The 22,464-nt window shown below is 42.5% G+C and overlaps 1 protein-coding gene across 2 annotated transcripts; it reads left to right on the top strand.

The window, feature by feature from the left end:
- The first annotated feature begins 7,157 nt into the window (after nt 1–7,157).
- sertad4 (SERTA domain containing 4) lies at nt 7,158–21,759 on the top strand. 2 transcript variants are annotated; one of them, XM_060925155.1, is made up of 4 exons: nt 7,158–7,656; nt 14,968–15,132; nt 15,260–15,375; nt 15,677–21,759. In XM_060925155.1, exons 1-4 carry the CDS (start codon nt 7,338–7,340, stop codon nt 16,286–16,288), a joined length of 1,212 nt encoding a protein of 403 aa, XP_060781138.1. In that variant the 5' UTR covers nt 7,158–7,337; the 3' UTR covers nt 16,289–21,759. The 2 variants fall into 2 exon arrangements, with proteins under 2 accessions (XP_060781138.1, XP_060781139.1); XM_060925156.1 differs by having other exon boundaries at nt 7,592–7,656; nt 14,964–15,132.
- Nucleotides 21,760–22,464: the final 705 nt, after the last annotated feature.

Genomic DNA, 22,464 nt, shown 5'->3' with positions numbered 1-22,464 from the left:
GTGACCTCGAAGGGCCCTTACCACTTGGTGATCAATTTGGAGCTTGACGTGGGCAATAATATGAGTACTTTGTCTCCTGGTGTGAACTCTCTAAGGCGCGTGCCCCTGTCATACAGTCGGATTTGACGTTCTTGCGCCTGCCACAAATTTTCCTGGGTTAAGTGCGTGAGTGTGTGGAGTTTTGTGCGCAGGTCGAGAATGTATTAAATTTCGTTCTTACTTGATGAAGGTCCCTACTCCCAATTTTCACCTAGCACGTCCAAAATGCCACGCGGCTTACGCCCATATAATAATTCAAATGGTGAAAAACCTGTGGAGGCTGGCGGGACCTCTTGTACTGCAAATAGCAGGGGCTCAAGCCACTTATCCCAATTACGTGCATCTTCGCTTATGAACTTCCAAATTATGTTTTTGAGAGTTCGATTAAAATGTTCCACTAAGCCATCAGTTTGTGGGTGATAGACACTGGTGCGGATAGGCTTAATCCCCAGTAACCCATACAGTTCGCACAGTGCGTGTGACATAAATGTAGTGCCTTGGTCTGTCAGGATTTCTTTTGGAATCCCGACCCGGGAGATAAAGCGGAAGAGCGCTTCCACAATACTGCGTGCTGAGATATTGCGGAGAGGCACTGCTTCCGGATATTGCATTGCATAGTCCACCAGAACTAAAATAAAGTGATATCCCCGTGCTGACCAATCTAATGGCCCAACAAGATCCATCCCAATCCTTTCAAAAGGGGTCTTGATTAAAGGGAGAGGGCGCAAAGGTGCTTTTGGAGTGGCCACGGGATTTACTAATTGGCATTCGCAGCACACCGCACACCACTGACGGACATCCCCACAAATCCCTGGCCAATAGAACTGGGCCATTAATCGGGCTAGTGTTTTATCCTGCCCTAAGTGTCCGGCCATGGGATTAAAGTGAGCCACCTGGAATATGAGTTCCCGATTGCTCTTTGGGATTAATAACTGTGTTATCTTTTCACCAGTTTGAGTGTCATGCGTCACTCCGTATAACCTATCAATAATAGAAAAGTAGGGGAAGGCCGGCGTCGTGTTTGGCTGGAGAATTTGATCATCAATTACTCTCACTTGGTCAAATGCATGCTGCAGAGTCCCATCTCATGACTGCTCTAATGTGAAATCCCCAAGGGGATCCCTGAAAGAGGGAGGAGGGGCGGGGTGCTCCTCACTCCGCATATCACCCTGATGCAGTGCTGACGTAGACGGCTCTGTGACAGCTTCTCCCGCCAATGTTAGTCCGGGGTCTTCCCCAGATGGATTACTGCAGGACCCACTCCTTACTATGTGTGTCATTAACTCTTTAAATCCTGGCCAATCAGTCCCCAAAATCAGTGAGTGGGTGAGACGAGGGTTAACCACCACCTTTACCCTATGCTTTTCTCCCCAAAATAGAATGTGGATGAACACTAAAGGGTAGTTATGAACATCCCTGTGCACACACAACACCTTTACCACTCGTGCTCTCCCCGATGCCTCACCTTGCACCAGGCTTTGGTGGATTGAGGTCTGGTTACAGCCGGAATCCACCAAAGCCTGATACGTATCCCCTTGGACACTTAGCGGTATATGATACGCTCCAGCCCGATAGAGGGCAGTTTCTGGCGCGTCGGGGACCCGGACCACCGCGCCCACCTCCATTGTGGAGCACTGATTTTGGAGATGTCCCAGCTCCCCGCAGCGCCAGCACACTGGCCCAGGCTCTCCCTCTGCACTGGTGTTACGGACATCACTCACCTGGGGGGGAGAAAAGACAGACAAGGAAGGGGAAAACGGGAGGACACCATGGGTGCGCCAGGCCGGCTGGGGGGGAACTGGCCCCCACCTCCGTGGTGGGGGAATGGGCCGAGGATGGGAAGCAGAGGGGAGAGAGAGAGAGAGAGCAGAAAGAGGAGAAGGAGAAGCACATCTTCCTGCTGTTGGAACTGCCACCATGTGGTCCTCTGCCAGCTCGATAGATTGATCCAGTGATGCCGGGCAATGACACTGGACCCACTCTGCTGTTCCTTCCGGAAGTCGTGCGATGAGCTGTTCCAGTGTCACCAGGTCGATAATTCCCTCGGCGTCGCAGTTGGCTACTCTCAGCCACCGCCGGCAGGCGTCCCGGAGTTGCTACCCGAACGTGAACGGTCAGCCGACCTCCTCCAAGCGCAGCGAGTGGAAGTGCTGCCGCTGTTGCTCTGGGGACCAGCCGACATGCTGGAGGATGGCTCTTCAGAGGTCCGCGTACATGAGCTGGCTGTCGGCAGGGAGCTGCAGCGCAGCAAGCTGCGCCTCGCCCGTCAGCAGAGGGAGGAGGAGCGCTGCGTGCTGTTCGACCGGCATACCTGTCAACTTTGAGGTTTGAAAAAACGGGATATTTCCCAGATTTTTAACTCAAAATAAGGGAAAATTTTGGAAAGTCATACCCTTCACCAAAAGTGGGTGTGTAGTTGAATGGGGGGCAATTTTCTATCTAGTATTTGTGATTTCCTGTACTCTGATGCATGTTGGTGATAGCCAAGACCCAAACTCAATATGCTTATGGTTTATAGAGTGCATTTGTGAATAAACTATACATTTATTTTTATTTGCTTTCAGTGGTACCAGTTATTTCCCAAATTAAGGGCTAAAATACGTATCTTATGTTAAAATAAGAAAGGTCATTATATAACCAGTCAATAAATTCAATTCCATTGCAATTTATTATGGTTTTACCATAGTCATGGCCTCGGAACAATAGATAGATAGATAGATAGATAGATAGATAGATAGATAGATAGATAGATAGATAGATAGATAGATAGATAGATAGATAGATAGATAGATAGATAGATAGATAGATAGATAGATAGATAGATAGATAGATAGATAGATAGATAGATAGATAGATAGATAGATAGATATTAAACCAAGAGTGATTTAAAATGGGTAAGTTTCAGATAGAAAATAAAATAGACAATGAGTGGATAAAACAGTTAATACACCAATTAGTTTACACTAGGCTATTTATGAGGTCTTAGCCAGAACATACTTAATGTAAACATGTGTAGCTTACCTTTGATTATTTGGGAGGCTTTCGTTTTCCCCATGGAAAATTTCTTTGCGATGGAAGAGTCTGGGAACATTCCAGCCACGCACTTGTTGAAATCATCAAAGAAAGAGAGGCTAATGTTTTTCTTAGCTATTAGCATCGCCATCTTCACCTCAGACCTAATCAGTGTTGCCAGATACTGCTGACGTTTTCCAGCCCAAAATATGTTCAAAACCCGCCAAAATGCACTTGAAACCGCCCAACTTGGGCGGGAAACCACCCAATCTGGCAACACTGGACCTAATCACTTGTTCAGCCTCGCCTCCGGACGTAGTTATGTAATTACTGATGCCTGAGAGGGCGGGGATGTGAATTCATGGCCCGACTTCCTGCTGTAAACTCCTGTCAGAGGCGCGTCATGAATTCTGGACCTACCGACTTTTTTATATTGTGAAAATACGGGACTTTTATATAATGTGAAAATACGGGATATTTTCAGGAAAATAAAAAAACGGGAAGACAGCGGGAAATAAGTCAAAATAAGGGATTTCCCGGGAAAAACGGGAGGGTTGACAGGTATGTCGACCGGCCAACCCCACGCCTCCGCTGCTTGCTCAAAGAGCGCAAGGAAGGCTTCTGGATCGTCGTGTGGACCCATCTTTGTTAGGTTGAGGTGGGGAGGGTCCGCTCCGGTGGCGGTTGTGGACCCCGCTGATGCAAGCAGGTGCCAGATCACCTGGCGGGCTTCTTGTTGGGCCAGCATCAAGGCTTTGAACCGTTGTTCCTGCTTCTTCCGAAGGGTGATCAGCACTTGATGCTGGTTCTGCTGTGCTGTGGCAAGGGCATGGATAAGATCTTTAAACAGCGAGGACTCCATGGGGCTGTTCCCTTCTGCACTCCCGGGTTTCAGCACCACTGTAGAAATGGCCCGGATGTGGGTGAAGCACAGAAGTATGTCAGGCTGTTATTTGCTTGTGAGTTTTCTTTACTTTGCTTTTCAGCACAACTCTGTCCATTGGGGAGACACACATATACACACACACATGCACACTCAGACTACTATCGTGTTCTGGTCCCCGATCTCCCCATCTCTATTCCTCTCACTCCTTTTATAGGGCGCCGTCACTGTAAGAGACACACAAACACATGTTAATTGACATCAGGTGTAGCGATACGACCACTCACCTTCCCCGACTCTGCCCTCCATTCACAGACTGCCGCTCGGCCACGCCCCCACTGCCACAGTTATGTAACAAAAAATAATTACCATTGCTAGTTTTAGGTAGCTTAGAAACTGGCTCTTCCATTATTGTTGTTTCTTCCACATTTTCTTGATGATGTGTTCTAGAAACGGCACACTAAAACTTAGCTTCAAAGCCACAAAATGCAACTTTGGTGGAAAAATATAAAAAATAAATTGCTTACCTCTCTTCCTGTTGAAAGAAGGAGGAAAGTTTCGCTTGTTTTGACATGGTGAATTATTAACATGAGGAAATACTTGTAATTCGCAACTAAAAAGACTGCAGCTATGCTGGCAGCTTGACCATGCTTTCTAGTGCGATTGTGTTGCTCTTGCTGGGTTTTCGGCCCAAACCACAGGCACCTAATGAGGCTGAAGTGACAATCTAGTTTAAAAAAAAATGTTAAAAAAATTAAAGTGGGCACTTTTCTAATATTCTTATGTGGCTATTGAAAAAATGTATGGTCTGACAAGGGGGGGGGGGGGGTGTCATGGGCACCCCAGGACCCCCAGCTACGTCCCTGAATTAGCTCCGTACTCACCACAGACCCCAATCATATCTGATATCTCCTTTTATACCTCACTTTTCTCTGTACAGTGGTGGTTGAAAGTTTGTGAACCCTTTAGAATTTTCTATATTTCTGCATAAATATGACCTAAAACAGCATCAGATTTTCACACAAGTCCTAAAAGTAGATAAAGAGAACCCAGTTAAACAAATGAGACACAAATATTATACTTGGCCATTTATTTATTGAGGAAAATGATACAATATTACATATCTGTGAGTGGCAAAAGTATGTGAACCTTTGCTTTCAGTATCTGGTGTGACCCCCTTGTGCAGCAATAACTGCAACTAAACGTTTGCGGTAACTGTTGATCAGTCCTGCACACTGGCTTGGCGGAATTTTAGCCCGTTCCTCCGTACAGAACAGCTTCAACTCTGGGATGTTGGTGGGTTTCCTCACATGAACTGCTCGCTTCAGGTCCTTCCACAACATTTCCATTGGATTAAGGTCAGGACTTTGACTTGGCCATTCCAAAACATTAACTTTATTCTTCTTTAACCATTCTTTGGTAGAACGACTTGTGTGCTTAGGGTCATTGTCTTGCTGCATGACCCACCTTCTCTTGAGATTCAGTTCATGGACAGATGTCCTGACATTTTCCTTTAGAATTCGCTGGTATAATTCAGAATTCATTGTTCCATCAATGATGGCAAGCCGTCCTGGCCCAGATGCAGCAAAACAGGCCCAAACCATGATACTACCACCACCATGCTTCACAGATGGGATAAGGTTCTTATGCTGGAATGCAGTGTTTTCCTTTCTCCAAACATAACGCTTCTCATTTAAACCAAAAAGTTCTATTTTGGTCTCATCCGTCCACAAAACATTTTTCCAATAGCCTTCTGGCTTGTCCACGTGATCTTTAGCAAACTGCAGATGAGCAGCAATGTTCTTTTTGGAGATCAGTGGCTTTCTCCTTGCAATCCTGCCATGCACACCAGTGTTCCTCAGTGCTTGCCTGATGATGGACTCATGAACATTAACATTAGCCAATGTGAGAGAGGCCTTCAGTTGCTTAGAAGTTACCCTGGGGTCCTTTGTGACCTCGCTGACTATTACACGCCTTGCTCTTGGAGTGATCTTTGTTGGTTGACCTCTCCTGGGGAGGGTAACAATGGACTTGAATTTCCTCCATTTGTACACAATCTGTCTGACTGTGGATTGGTGGAGTCCAAACTCTTTAGAGATGGTTTTGTAACCTTTTCCAGCCTGATGAGCATCAACAACGCTTTTTCTGAGGTCCTCAGAAATCTCCTTTGTTCGTGCCATGATACACTTCCACAAACATGTGTTGTGAAGATCAGACTTTGATAGATCCCTGTTCTTTAAATAAAACAGGGTGCCCACTCACACCTGATTGTCATCCCATTGATTGAAAACACCTGACTCTAATTTCACCTTCAAATTAACTGCTAATCCTAGAGGTTCACATACTTTTGCCACTCACAGATATGTAATATTGGATCATTTTCCTCAATAAATAAATGACCAAGTACAATATTTTTGGTATCATTTGTTTAACTGGGTTCTCTCTATCTACTTTTAGGACTTGTGTGAAAATCTGATGATGTTTTAGGTCATATTTATGCAGAAATATAGAAAATTCTAAAGGGTTCACAAACTTTCAAGCACCACTGTAAGTCTTTGAGATGTTGAAAATTCCAGGATAAGATGAAACCATGGTTATAAAGTTCTTGTTCATTTTGGTCAGGGAGAAAGAAAGAAAGGAATGAGTGGGGAACTGAGAAAACGTCACACCACATGCTCTGGAGGAACCGTTCCAGGAACCGTTCAAGATGATGGTCTGGATTCGATGCTGTACAGCGTCACGCCCTCATTTCCAGAGAAGGGGGAGGGGAAAGACGAGTGGGAATCAGGATTCTGATGTAACTTTGGAGCTGAAATCGTGGCTGCAGTTTGCGAAAACAAACAATCGCTGTTGCTTCGTGGTTTGAGAGTGTGAACTGGGGGGGAATCGAACCATCAGGGTGATTTTAATGAAAGAAAAAGTAAAGCACAGAGGATCAGGGGCCTGTTTTTAGTTGTTAAAGAGCATAATACCTATGTGTGTGTGTGTGTGTGTGAGAGAGAGAGAGAGAGCTCAAAGGGGAGTCTTAAAACTGAACATGCACACACACTGAACTCATGAGCTTCTGATGCAGACATCTGGAAAAAAAATCGTGTGTGTGAGAGAGAGAGAGAGAGAGAGAGAGAGAGAGGATTAAGGAAAGGAGAGGGGAAAGGGGTGAATTGTGTGTGTGTGTGTGTGTGTAATTCTTGGTTACAGCGGAGCGCGTGAGGAGCGCGCGCACCTATTATTAAAAAGAAAGGTCCCGGATCAAAGGCGTTTTAAAAAAAAAAAAAAAAAGAAGCGTCGCGAGCCCGATGAAGCAGTGATCCGGTTCACATCAACACCTTCAGCTTCTGCAGCAGGAGGAAAGAGGAGTGAAATCGCGCGCGTGGAGCAGTATGTGGAGCCACGGGGTCACTGGATGCGTGAGACAAACGACATTCCGCCACACAAGCCACGGAGGCTTTTGTTTTGCGGAAGCGAGCGGAAAGACGCTCTGAGTGTAGCACCGGGAACACACACACACCTCAAGCCCAGACACACATACACACTCACACCCCGAGCCCGGACTGACTGCTTTAACACCGAGCAAAGCAGAGACACGACCCGCGTGCACGTGCAGCAGCGCAAACACCGGGGGGAGGGGGGATTCTTTTCCCTGATCGCGGAGGATTTTCTTCTTTACACTTTCGTTCCCTTCGGCAGAACAAGTCTGGACACGTGCAGCCCTGCAGTTCCAGGTACAGAGCTCTCTGTGTGTGTGTGTGTGTGTGTGTGTGTGTGTGATTTCTGATGATGCTCCAGTGTGCACTTAAAAAAATAACAAATGCACGAGCTGTTTTTATACAAATGCCTTCGCGGTAGTGAACACGTGTCACCAGGATCAGCTGCACCATAAATAACTGCGTTTATTTCCCACTCATCAGAACCGCATGCTCGGTTCGGTCCAAACGAAACAACAGGCGAGTGGTGGGGGGAGATTCCTCTTCATCTCGCGCGACATCAATCAGAACACGCGAAAATGATGCACGAGACTCATCGAGCTGACGGTCAGCCCTGGAGTAGTGATGAGCATCGATCAAAAAAAAAATATATATATATATCTAACGGAAAGTGTGAGATTTTTTTTTTTAACTGACTGATTTAAATTTTTTATCCCTAAAGTTGTTTGTAATGATATGACATCGAATTGTCACTTTTTTTCTCCAGGAACATCATCAACATGGGGAGGGGGGGAGACAAACAAACAAACCAAAACCCCTGGTTGCCTCTGCGAGAAGGTTAAAGATGATGTATAGGGTGCCAATAGTTTTGCACCCCACTTCTGGTCATGATTTTATATTTGGTTTTGTTTGTTTGCACACTCCATGGGGTGCAAATACTTCTGGAGATGATTTTTAGTCTGTGGGATGTGATCGTGCTCACTCACTGAGGGCTGATCAGTTTTCATCCTGTTATTTATTTCCGCACTAAATCGTCCTTGTCAGATCCGTATCCAGCACAGCGCTCAGAGTCGCACACAAAGCTGATTCGTCAAAGTCGGACCATATTCATGAATTAAATTATTCTGTTTTTGATTATCATACACAGTGAGATGTGGTGAGAAATGCGAATGCAGCCGATATAAAACACAAAGATATTGATAACTCTAAGGAAATTAAATGTTCAAGCTCAAATGATATGGAACGCTCCTGATGTTGAAACGATCAGTTATTTTTGAAATTTTAAATAAATTATGCAGTGAAATTGATAATTTGCATATAAACACATGTATTATTTCATCAAACCAACATATGAGTCCATTATGCTCATGATGTAGGGTCAGAAATGCATACTGACCCTTTAATTTATCACATCATCTCAGCTCAGAAACGGTCCAAGCCTTTCCTGAGGTCACTGTGTTTTTATTCAGTGTCGTGTATAAAACTGATGTAACAGATTATTAGCGCGTAAACGGCTGATGTAAGGACTCTGAAACCCTGAGACAACTAGTTTTCTGCGGTGAGTCAGACCTCGTCACGATTTTAAAATCTCTGAGCACGTTTTCTTATTATCACTCGATGAAAAGCTCAAGTCGCTTTCACAAACCACTTTGATGAACACATTGTGTTCCATTATATTACAAGGGATGAGATTTGTTGTTCATAAGTTAGATTTCTGTACAGATTTGCTGATTTCCCCCCCCCCTCCCCCATGGTACATACAGAGTGCTTCCCCCTGCTGGTACGGAGAGCTGTTTCCTTTCAGCTACGGTCACATTCCCAAGTCATGAGGGTTTAATTTGTGAATACTTGGTGATGATAAATTGTTTGCATTGCCACCACTCATGCAATGCACAGCGATTTGTTCTTTGAGCTTCACCAGTTATTTTTTTGGTGTATCTCCGCCTTGTGAGGGGCCAAAAACATCATGAAAAAATTCCAATGCATGCACTGAAATTTGGTGGTGATGTTTTCATCAGCAAATGAAGCGGCAAATACTCGCAGATGGGTTTGGGAAAACTTCCTGAAGCTCGAGGAAGCATTGCCACCCGACGTCTCATTTTCATCGAAAACCCATCATGAGCTGTAGTGTGACCGTAGCTGAAAGGAAAAATAGAATGCGAGTAAAAATGTGGAAAAAGACATCCTGATGCTCCACAGGCACTTAAACTCTAGAGCCCCCTAAGGGTCATGGTGGGGATTTGTCTTGAGCAACTTTTGTGTTCCTTCGCAGTATTTTTGCATTCAGCTTTTACACAGACAGCGAGACACGAAGAACGATGCGAAAGTGTGGGGAAAAAATCATTGATGAACTGAACACAGCATTGTTAATCACATTAAATGTGACACGGTGATGTGAGCATTCCACGAAAACAACCATATGACCATGGAGTCGAGAAGTGGTGATGATGAGCTGGTGATTTATTCTTTTCCAAAAAAAAAAGGAGAAAAGAAGATTTTGGGTTCCTGAGAAGGAGGTGAGAACGTGGGGAGACTGAAGGCTCCTGTCCGGGTTTTTTTTTTTTTTTTACAGACTTTGTCTTTAATGTCATTATCTTTATCATTTTTGTTGTTGTTGTCAAACAGTGTTGGGTTTTGAGAGACAAACTGAATGAGACTCCGCCCACCTGCAGCAGGGTGATGACGTTTCCACAACCTTCGTCCTGATTGGTTGACTGCGTTCCTTTCACAGATGTAATAATAGAAAAACTGAACTCGCTGTGGGGCGGCACGGTGGTGTAGTGTTTAGCGCTGTCGCCTCACAGCAAGAAGGTCCGGGTTCGAGCCCCGTGGCCGGCGAGGGCCTTTCTGTGCAGAGTTTGCATGTTCTCCCTGTGTCCACGTGGGTTTCCTCCGGGTGCTCCGGTTTCCCCCACAGTCCAAAGACATGCAGGTTAGGTTAACTGGTGACTCTAAATTGAGCGTAGGTGTGAATGTGAGTGTGAATGGTTGTCTGTGTCTATGTGTCAGCCCTGTGATGACCTGGCGACTTGTCCAGGGTGTACCCCGCCTTTCGCCCGTAGTCAGCTGGGATAGGATCCAGCTTGCCTGGACCCTGTAGAACAGGATAAAGCGGCTACAGATAATGAGATGAGATGAGAACTCGCTGTGGAAAAAAAAAACGTTGCTTTTCCACACACGAACATTCGCCTTTGATGTGTAAGTGTTCATTTACAGGATATATATATATATTTTTTTAATTATATATAATTTTTTTTCCAGATTAATGACAAATCGCACTGTCTGTGTAAAGGAATAAGGTTTAATGCAAAAGTGTTACTCAGGAAAGCAAACGTTGCTCAGAAAAACTTCATGACCCTGAAAGGGCTGCACGTTAAACTGATCATCATTTAATCATCGTAAATTATTGAAATGATGTTTGTTGTATTGTGTAGTCTCTCCAGGCAGGAGGCGTTTAATTGCATCTTAACCCTTTGGGGTCGAGAACTTCTCTGCTGAAGCTCGACAGGTTTAGAATGAGGAGGTCATGTATTGAGAAATACCTTCGCAAGTTTTTTATCATACAAGCCTGATAAACATATTGACAAACTTTACACTTTCCTATGTGCCCACTGCTAAATAATAATATTGTTTTTCAATGAGCTAAATTAGTTGAAACACAAAACTTGTCCCCTTCCTCAGTTACACCGGAGTTGGAGCGCTGAGCGCCCACTTACACATTCATAAAAGACTGTTCCCATGGTAACGGCATGATAATCACTTTCACTCTTTCGGTTTCAGTTGGTTTCTCGTTCACGGTGGGAATGCCCACCGTAAGCAGGATAAAATCTGTCAGACATAGTTTAGGATATTTGGAGGTAAAACTTGTTGCAAGATGGCACGTGGATTTTATGCGCTTCGGATGATTCAGGACAGCGATTCAATTCATGATTCATTTCATGATTCAGGACAGCGATTTGGTTCAATCTTAAGAACTGCGATGCGTTGCCTTTTTAATTTAATTTTATTTATTTATTTTTACTTCGACTCAATCCAGCCAAAGATCAGCTCGAGTAAGTGTAAATGTTTCTTCTATTTCTCATGAGCAGATCGGTTGATATGCGTGCACTGTAGTGCAAACACAGGAAAATGACTGAGCAGTTTTTCCAGAGTTAAAAGTATTTTCCTCAAAAGTAGTTAATTTTGCTCTATTTTGGGTTTAGAGAGTAAACTTTGCAGTTGGAGTAAAATTATAGAGTAATTATGTAACAGAGTAGATTGTGGCTCTGAACCGAGTAAAATAGCACAAGAGTTATTTCAGGACACACTGAATAAAGTCAAATACCAGATAAATGAAGGTGTTGTAAAAAATCAGCTTCAGAACTGTGTTGGAACGTGTGAAAAAACATGACCTTACCCATTGCGACTTGACCTGATGGGATTAAGAGTTGGCAGTGGGAGGGGTTTTCACTCTTCTCATTTAATGGAATGGAAATTTTTACTCTTCTCATTGAATACCCCTTCCACTGCCAACCATTTACCCTAAAACAATAGGACATACATTTTTTGATGACCAGTTAATTGTCCAAATCAACGGAGCAGATTTAAGTTTGTGTTTGATCCATTCCTCAGACTGAACAGAATCACCTCAAGTGACCAAAACGGTTCGGCACAATGGGTTCGGTCATATTTTTACACACGTTTCGACACAGTTCTAAAACTGCTTTTTACAACATCTTCATTTATCTGTTGTTGTTTTTTTAAAGTACAATCAGGACATACAGACTACAGAGATATTATTGTAGCTGAACTTTTGCTGAATACAAAAAAAGTCATACGACTTAAAAATACTGCTTAGATTTGTTGAAATTGACCACAAAAATCAGAGCGTGCCAAAATCAATAGCGTGCCAGAAAATACCCTCAGACCCCAGAGGGTTAAAAACATGAAAAAGACAATGTGGAAAATACAGATCACCTTTTGCAAGTTGCCATGTTTTCATGTGCAGTTTGAAATTGCGAACTAAAAAGAACACTCATGGAAGCACATGAATTTCAAAATAAGTCTCAAATATTACAAAAAAAAGTTTTTATGCTCGCATGAGGTGGTTTCTCAGACTTCACAAAATTGAAATTAAACATTTTTTATATTGAAGTCACATGACGTGAAATGAGCAAATGGAAATGTTACCTTTCTGAAAGAGAGAGAGAGCGAGCTGTGTAAAGGTTATGGCGAGAGGACAAACCCAGCGTTAATCACATCGCATCACATCCCTCAGTGGAATCACAGAACATTCACTATTGTGTTTAGTTAAAAAGTTTAAAATATCGCTTCTATTTTGCGCGAAACTGCGGCAGAAACCTGGTGAGTAAAAATCTGATAAGTTCAATCATGACACAAAAGCGAGAGGTCATTTCACGAGAGGTATGAAATTTCAGCGAACATGATTTTAAATATAACTCGAACCGTAGCCTGGTGTGTTGTGACGCTGTGTGTGATGAGCGCACTCATTCGGTTTTAAATCCCACAATAACAGAGAAGCAGGACAAATATTTTTGAAAAGTTTCAGTTATTTACATCATGAACGTGACGTGTATTACAGCGAAGTAAACAGAGCATGACGAGTGATTTATTTCAGTCGTGTGTGTGTGTGTGTGTGTGTGTCAGAACCGACCCTCAGATGGGCAGGTAATAATGTGCGAGTGTCATTTTCGATGCTCAGACTGAACTTTAGTGGATAATGTTGTCGCTCGAAAGGTCAGACTGTGGCACTGAGCTCCATATTGCATGGCCACACCCCCCTTTTTAATGTAGCCCCGCCCCTGCTGCATAATTATATTTTAATCTCCGCTCAGTGCCCAGTATAAACCCACCAGTGAACCTCAATAAGCCATAACAACACAAACTCTGTGTGTGAGAGAGAGAATCGTATCTGTTGTTATGATCAAAATGGATTCCTCCAGTCACACACTTCGGGCTCTGAACAGCTAATGAGTCACAGGAGGGAACGAACACACACACACACACACACACACACACAGCTGTCTCTGTTTGGCCTCCGGAGTGGAAAAGAAAGACGAAGGAAGAAAAGGATCAGGAGGGAGAACAGTCTCTCCTTCTCTCTGTCCTCCATCATTCTCTCTCTCTCTCTCTTCACCTTATTTTTTTTTCTGCTTCTCTCCATCTGTTTTCTGTTTCTTTCGGCCTTCTCTTCCTTTCCTCTCTCATTTTTTTTCTTTCTCTGTCTCTCCCTCTCCCTTTCTTTCTGTCTAATCTCCTTTTCTCACCTTTTGTTTATTTCACTCTGTCCTTCTCGCTCTTCTCTTTTTCTTTCTTTCTTAACTTTTCTCCCTTTCTCTCCGTTTGTTTCTCTTTTATTTTCCCCTTTCACATGTTTTTCTTTCCTTTTCTATCTTTTTTCTCCCTATCAGATGAACTTGACATCTTTCTTTCTCTCCCATTTTTACTCATGTCTTTCTGCGTCCTTTCTTTGTTCCTGTTTTTTTTTTCTTTCTCTCTCAACTGTGGTTTTATGCGTGTGTGTGTGTGTTGGGGTTATTGTCTCTGGAGCAGCTTTTTTTGGTTTTTGACCTCAGGGCTTTTCCCCTGGGATGTGTGTGCTACTTTTTCAAATGTTCTGTCTCTCTCACACACACACACACAAAAAAAACCTGGTTTAGTGCCCAGGATTCATCAGTGTGAGGGTGAGCTTTGGGATGGAGATGAGTTTATAAGATAGAAGAGAACATGAATTCCGTTTGTGGTGAGTGAGTGAACACGCCTCCCTCAATGCCCCGCCCACAGGTGACGTGAGCAGCATCGTACGCAGTAACGTTCTCTACTCGCAGCTCGATCGTTACAGGATCTTCACCAGACTGTATAGTGTGACCCGGAGAGAGAACAGAACACACACTCCAGCGAGTGATACCCATGAAAGCACTGAACTCACACGGCCGGAGTTATTCCCGTTCCACTGCAGGCCTGAGGGCTGCGTTCAACAACCACAGTGTTTCAACGTGTTTACAAACGCAGAGTTCCCACTGCTGACCTCCTGATTACTGATCACAGGCTTCACATATTACACACCATGTTTTATTGGACAGTGTTCTGTGATTTTCTTCACGTTCTCCTTTCTCTCTCTCTCACACACACACCACACACACACACACACACACTAGCAAAACATTCCTTTAGGACTAATGTGGCGTGTCAGTGCGATCATGTTACTGCAGTACACACACACACACACACACACACACACACACACACACACACAAAGCCCAGGGTGTTGGCTGGACTGGATATAATTTTCCCATCTGTCTTTCTTTAATTTTTCTTCCCCCTCTTTCCTTCTCTGTCTTTCTTTATTTCTCTCATCTTTCTCTGTTTTTAATTCTCTCTCTCTCTCTCTCTCTCTCTCTCTCTCTCTCTCTCTTCCCCCCTTCTCCTGAGTGTCTGCTCACAGTCTATAGCAGTGTTTCTGTTGTTTGAGTTCTTCCTGATCTTTCTTTCTCTCCATATTTTTCTCTTTTCCAGTCTTTTTATGCTCTCCTTAACATTTTTTAGCCCTCACATCTGTTATGTGCTGCCAGTAAAAAGTGTGTGTGTGTGTGTGTGTGTGTGAGAGAGAGAGAGAACAGAACAAGGCAGCGATGACTTTGGTCTTGTCCATGAACCCTTTCTGTGACCATGAAGCTGAAACTCCGCGCACAATTTACCAGCCAATCTGGGAGCCTGAAACCAGTGGCCCCACCCATTCATCATCTCGGGGCGACACCCATGAGCACCATGATGGTCAGTAATATACATACACACAGTCAATCAAAATAAGTTGATCAAAACGTACTTTAAAGATCATTATTTTTATGTATTCTATAATAAATTGCTTTTTTGTTTGTTTGTTTGTTTGTTTTAAATCCAGATCCTGCCTGTAGAGGAGCTGCAGGTCATGTGACCATGTCGCGAATCGCTTACTTTAAAAGGAAATACATAGAAGACGACGACCTTCCACTAAACTTCAGGAGTTGCCGTCACAACGTAAGTTTATCGTAACCGGTGTCATTATCAGATCTGTGTAGACGTGTGTATAGAGAGGTACTAAAAGTAAGTGCCCCCATATGGACTCACAGTGACTTCTTGAAAGCTCTCACATATCTGTGAACAACTGAAGGATTAATTTATTTCTGGAGAAAACATTTAAATAAAAACCTGGAGTTGTAGTGTTATTTTATTCAGTCCTTTTTGATAAGGTTAAAATCTTGTGATTTAAAAAAACAAACAAACAAAAAAACAATTAATTGTATTAATGCAGCTCTGTAATTTCCCTCCGGTCCTGTAGGTGTCACCGGTGTTAGAGGAACACACTCACATCCTTCACCTCTCTCTGGATAAAATGCGCTTCATCGACGACCCTGAGGCGTTCCTGCGCCGCTCCGTTCTCATCAACAACCTCCTACGTCGCCTCCGAGCCGAAATCATCCTCCAAGGGGCGTGGCCTTTTGTGACAGGCTCTGCCCCAGTTTCCTTGATGATGCCAGTCTCCGCCCACCAAGACCGGAGCCATAAGAGGCTGAGATTAGTGCATGAGGACAAAGATGATGAGTGCGTCTCGGCGTGTTGTTGCTTCTACGAAGCGAACAGGTACATGCAGCTTCCTGTGTGTGTGTACAAGCGGGACATTCAGCCTTCATCATCATCGCCGCCGCCATCGTCATCGTCAACAAGAATAACGGAGAGATTGGAGTGTCTTTTGGAAGAGGAAGAGGACGAGGAGGTCGAGAGTGAAGGAGAGGAGGAGCTCGACTCGCTGTGTCCCGGTTTGGACCGGTGTGAAGCATTGTTCAGGGCGAGAGACAGAGAGAGAGAGAGAGAGACAGACGGAGAGACGACGGTCGCTGTGGAAACAGGACAGCAGGGGGCGCTAAGTTTGGCTCCACTAGGGAGGAAATAGCGATGCAGAGGATTTACACATGATGGCTGTATAAATGATGTAAAGGTCAACGGTAGCAGAAGACAAACATCCTACAGAGAGAAAATACCGAACACTGATGAGGTGTGACGAGGAATGAGTGAGCGGTGATTACACTCCGGAGTCAGGATGCACGATTAGTTCACAACAAATTCACAGTGAATGATTCATAAATTACGTGAACAGCAGACCTCGTTTATCAAGCTTTAAGTCAAATTGTGTGTCAAAAGTTTACAAAAAAAATTCCCACTTTTTTTTTTTTTTTTAATCCCCCGGTGGCTGAAAGGCCTGAAGGAGGATTATGTCGTGGCGATGTTCGTCTGTCCGTCCGTCCCGGGAAGGGTGCTCACCTTCTGACATTAACTCCTCTCACAATTTTTGGAGGAATTTCACAAAACTTGGCAGGATTCATTGTTATATGTCGGTAATACGCATATTTTAATTCTGTTAAAGTCGGTCACATTTTACCAGAGTTACAGCCCTTGATTAACAAAATTATAATTTGACAATTTCATGAAGGTGTGCTCGCCTTCTAACATCAACTCCTCTCTCAATTTTTAGACAAATTTCTCGAAGCTTGACAAAAGGCCTTGTTATATGACGGTAATACGCATATTGCAATTTAATTTCGTTTATGAAAATTTTACCAGAGTTTTGACCCTTGATTAAATAACTTGTACTTTGACAATTTCATGAGGGTGTACGTTCTTCTGAAATCAACTCCTCTCACAATTTGTGGAGGAATTTCACCAAACTTGGCAAAAGGCTTTGTTATATGACATTTGCCCAAATTTTCCCAGAGTCATGCCCTTGATTATGAACAAACTTCTACTTTGGCAATTTCATCAAGGTGTGCTTGCTTTCTGAAATCAACTTCCCTCACAATTTTTATCCCCCGCTGGCTGAAAGGCCTGAAGGGGGGATTAGGTCGTGGCAATGTCCGTCCATCCGTCCGTCCCTGGAAGGGTGCTCACCTTCTGAAATTAATTCCTCTCTCAATTTTTGGACGAATTTCACAAAACTTGGCAGGATTCTTTGTTATATGCCGGTAATACGCATATTGCAATTTTGTTCAATTCAGTTGCATTTTACCAGAGTTATGGCCGAGTTACCAGTGGGGATATTGTGCTCTCAGAGCACTCTTGTCTGTTTTGTCACTCTCACGTGAGTATTTTGATAAACACCACTCAGTTGTAGATTAGCAAACACATTCATAGCACAGAGATTTATTTTTAAATCCACGCCCAAAACTCTCCTTCAGAGGCAAAGGTCACCAAGCGCTGAAAACGACAAACAGTGACGGAGCACCTCCTCAGCACTCCATTCTCCACTAATGCAGCTCAGCCACTGCGGCGTGTCACTAACCTGGAGACACGCCCTAACTGGGCCATTCTCAGAAAATGTGACAAGTAACAGTAAAAACATTTTTTTAAATGTTGTATACACTAATTTTAGTTACAATCCCTGTAAATATATTAAATTGACAAAAAAAACATACTTCAAAGCAAGAGAGATCATTATTATGAAAAAATAAAGCCCAGTTGTTGTCTTTTACCGTTACCCATAGTGTCTTTACCATTACCCTATAGAGTAACAGTAAAGACATCTCATGGCATTTTTGGGTCACTGAGTGCAGAACAAAGATAAACAAATTGTGCATTTATTATGCCATCCTAACTTGCTACTTGGCTAACTAAACTTTTTCAACATGCAGCATCATTATCTTTATCATTCGGGGTAACGGCAAAGATGGTTCTTTTCCCTGAAATCTCGAAATTTCATATTTACCTGATCAATATCCTGGATTCCAACATTCATGCACCAATGATTTTTTTTTCAAAATGGCTGCTCAACATCCTGGTCCTTCCTCATGTAGCTGCACTGCCCCCCCTACTGTCAAAGCCCTGAGTTACAGCATGATTTCACCATTTGGGTAACGGTAAAGACTTCAAGAAAGTACACATTCTTGTGCATATATTTTTAGGCTATACACCAAAAACTGTTGAAGCAAAGATCATGAAATTTTCCAAAATAAAAAGTGAAGGAATAGAGATAATATTTCAGAAAGAAAAGTGAAAATAAAATTAAAAACAAAGGAATTATTTTCCTTCAAATTTCACTAATCCTCATTTAGACATATGGCGGTAATGACAATTTGGTATATTTAGGCTAAATAAATTTTTTTGTAAATGCAGACAAGTTGTCTCAATTTATTTATTTAAATTTTTTTTTTACTGCTCTGTTAAATTCTTTCTTAAAATAAATGTATAATAGAAGTCAAAGTCCTTCCCACGCCTTACAGTACCTGGTATTCCTAGGCAGTCTCCCACTCAAGCACTAACCAGGCCCAACGCTTCCATAGCCCTCGGCCTCTCGCCTATTACATAGCTAGGGTTACAGTGGGGGGGCTAGTCCTCTGGTAACCACGAGAGTTTAACTCCCCATGCACATCAGGGCCAGCTTTAATGGTTTGAGAGAGAAAAAAAGTTTTAAATTCATGTTTAAAACTGAATTTGTCACATTTTCTGAGAATGGCTCGGCTCCTCCTCCTTTTATGTCCTCCATCAGAGACACAAATACTCCTGCGAGTGATTTATGAATAAATTTGTTTGCATCTAAGACAATAAATGAGGCCCACTGTCTCTGTCATAGACGTCGCTTTAAAAACTGATGTTTGTTGGAAAAACTGAGCCAAACAGGAAGTTAGATTGAACATTTAATGTTTCGTTAATGTCGTTTGGACCAGAACAGAGCACAACGCAACACTGTTCACGATTTCAGAGAATTCTTTGTTTCTCCAGGACTTTTTTATTCTGATGAACATAAAATGTTCCAGTTTCTCTCCAGAAATTCGCTCACGGTGCCTTATTTCTATATTTTACATGTTTGTATTTGTGGATATCCTTAACTCGTTACTTTAATACAAAAAAAAAAGCAAAAAAACCCACCAGCGATCATGGATATTCCTTCTTGATGCAATCCGATTTGAAATGTACCGTTTCACTCAACAGCTAACATTGGCTTGCTAGCTACTTTGTGCTTACTTCCTGTCTCCTGCTAGCTCACTGCAAAAGAGAGAGAGAGAGAGAGAGAGAGATATCTGTACATCTTTAAATACCAGATAATTGTGTCCCAAGGCTCTGACATCACAGATACTGTTTTGCTAGTTAAGAGGGTTTGGTTATGTTACAAAAGTGAGCTGGTTACATTTGTTTGTTAGTTAGGATCTCAGCTTACAGAAGCACAACTTTAGCTTTTGCCAGATTTCTGCCACATGGTTAGCGAAGTAGCTAACAGGAAGCTCAGACCCTGTAAGTCTGTGACAGCAGTTATAGTTATTTACCAGAAGGAAATGGATGGAAAAACATTTGTCATTTAAAAACCTAGCTAGCTGGAGTGTGTTTAAATAAAGATAGTCAGACATACGGTCCAGGATAGGGCTGTGTACCGGTACTGTACCGTGAAAATCGATTCGGTACAGGTCCAAAATACCGGATCATGTACCGGTACTGTACCGATATAAATTTACACCAAGTATCTGCTTATTTTGTGACTGAAGATGCGTAAATCCTACCACAAAGACGAAAATTTAGCACTGGAAAAGACGCAAAATGCCGCGCTGAAACTTGAAATCAGAGCCATCTTTGATTTGAGATCCTCTCGCCACAGTCTCACGAGACATTGCGAGAGCCTGGCTGATCCAGCGTTCTGATTGGTCAAAAAGACTCAAAAGCAGGTCAGCCATTTTTCCTTTGCTGGCATTGGCAGTCTTTGTTGCTTTGTGTAATTTTGCCGCGCAAGTTAAAGGCCGCGGACTGCGCGTAGTCTGTAATACTCTAGTGTAGTCACTTCTCGCTGTGAGACAACTTATGACTTTTTGTCCCAAGTTAACTATAGTGTGAGACTGAGAGGGTGACTGAGAAGTGAGGTAGGAGACCTAGTTATGTTCGGTTTTCTTTGAATAAAGATACTGACAAGTTGTCAACAGTTTATTAATGTTTCTGTCATTATTGAAGAAGTTCAGAAGAACACATGTTAATTTGTCAAATTGTTCAGGCACAGGTACAGGTCCGGACCTGTACCTAAACCTCTGTACCGGTACCTGTACCGATACCTGATGTTACGTTTAGGTACGCAGCCCTAGTCCAGGATATAAATGTAAGGTATCGCTCTGTAGCATGACTGATGGGTTTTTATTGGAGAAATAAAAGATAAAAATGAGCTAGCTTGGTAGTTAGCGACCAAATGAAATAAAATATGAAGTGTTTCATGAGCTAGCATTAAACTGAGTAGCTAAAGTGAAATAGCTAGCTAAATGCCGTAAGAGACCAGTGTTTAGCAAGTTAGCAAAGACTCCAGTCCACTCGATAGAGAGAGAGAGCGGGGCGGGGGGAGGAGGTGTTCTCAACAATATCCCCGATTTGGCACAAACTTTTAAAAATGGATGCTTGAAGGAAGGCATATTTTCTGTTATTTTAACATCATGATAGCATTTTCTTATGTTTACAATTTTAAAATGATCATGTTTACACCGAACAGCTTTTTTTTATCTGTAAAATAACTCCTGGCATGAGCTCATAACCTCTCCAGCACAAGATCTGACTGACAGATCACAGAGTCGTGTTCTAGTCGCAAGTCTCAATCACATGCTGGGCTTTTTACACAGAGTTAGCTTTTGTAGCTAAGAGCATGCGAACTGCTGCTAATCGATGCTAGTTAGCGAACGGCGTTAGCACTGCTCAGCTGTGTTTTATTCGCTCACGAGGTGCTCTCTGAGCAGAAACAACAAACAAAGCACAACGAAGAACAAACTGGCTAAGAAGGGTAACGGGTTCCCTCAGTGATGCTCGCTAGCTGATTAGGGAAAAGCATGGTTTAAAAAAAAGAAAGAAAAGATTTTAGCGATAAAATAGCGAGCTCACGTCTGTGAACAGATGAATTTATTTTCATTCAAACCAAAATTCCGAAAATCATCATCTGTGCAAAGTTTAAAGTGAGAACTTCATGACGTGAAGAGGAAAATGAGCTGTAATATTTATGTTCAGACTCGATCCTTTGCGCAAATTAATTTTTGAAACGTACATGTGTAAAACAATTCTCAGAGATGTAAACACTGATCTGCACTGATCTGCACGTTCCAGCTCTGCTCTGAGATCAGAATAAATATTACACTTTTTTTATCCTCTATTCAGGCCCAGAAGTGAAGAAAAAACATAAAATATGACTAAAAGTAAACGATCCCCACTCTCCTGACTCCCTCATCGACCTGGTACACGCGTACCTGTGTGTTTTTAACTTTTATTAAATTAAAGAGCATTCAATAAAAATTTTTAAAGTGAATTTGTCTCTTTGTAGAGTTAAAAAAAAAAAAAAAGATCCCAGTTTTTTTTCCCTTCAGGTTTGTGTGTACTTTTTCACAAAGAATAATGTTGTTCAGTTTTGATGTGCTTTTTCGGTGTAATGTAAAAAAAAAAAAAAATCAAATAAACAAAAATAATGTCATACAGTTGATTTGGGTTTGAAGTTAAATGTATTTTATTTCATATTTTCTTTTTAAAAAATGACCTGTTGTCTCCAAAAGAACAGATTTTATGCAAATAAGCCGTTTGTCGAACTTTTCATCGTCTTTTCGTCATCTTTAATCACAAATTCGTTCGATCATCTGCCAGTGATCACGTCATATAAACGAGTCACGTCTCGTGAACTTAAATTTCTTAATTTTTTTTTTTCATTTCTGATGAAATTTGTTCACAGTGTTTTGTGTCAGTGTTTTTGTCTCGGCGCTGTTTCCTGATTTACTGCCCTGGTTGTGTGCAGAACAGACGAGCATCATGACGCTGTCAACACTAATACACATTAACGTACATCTCTCTCTCTCTCTCTCTCTCACACACACACACACACACACACACACACACACACACACACACACACACACACACACATCACTCTCACTTTCATTCATCAACACTCATCTTTAGTGGCTCCTGGTTGCCATGGAAACTGGCCTTTTGTCATTAATGGTGAGACTTACAGCACCTTCACTGCTTTTATTATCCATCTTATGTGTGCACTGTTATATATACACACACACACACACACACACACAGTTTTATATAGATGTACAACTACAGGCCATACATGCATAAATATATTAC

This window comes from Neoarius graeffei, chromosome 7 (genome assembly GCF_027579695.1).
Source record: "Neoarius graeffei isolate fNeoGra1 chromosome 7, fNeoGra1.pri, whole genome shotgun sequence".
NCBI lineage: Eukaryota > Metazoa > Chordata > Actinopteri > Siluriformes > Ariidae > Neoarius > Neoarius graeffei.
The sequence above is the reverse complement of the archived record's forward strand: the minus strand, read 5'-3'. Positions and strand labels throughout refer to the sequence as shown.

Bases quoted from the DNA above. Each gene is read 5' to 3' on its own strand.
- sertad4 (XM_060925155.1), top strand. From the start codon at position 7,338: ATGCGTGAGACAAACGACATTCCGCCACACAAGCCACGGAGGCTTTTG. The intron at 7,657-14,967 runs GTACAGAGCTCT...TGTGTGAGAGAG, and splicing joins GTGCAGCCCTGCAGTTCCAG to AGAGAGAACAGAACAAGGCA. The intron at 15,376-15,676 runs GTAAGTTTATCG...CCGGTCCTGTAG, and splicing joins TCAGGAGTTGCCGTCACAAC to GTGTCACCGGTGTTAGAGGA.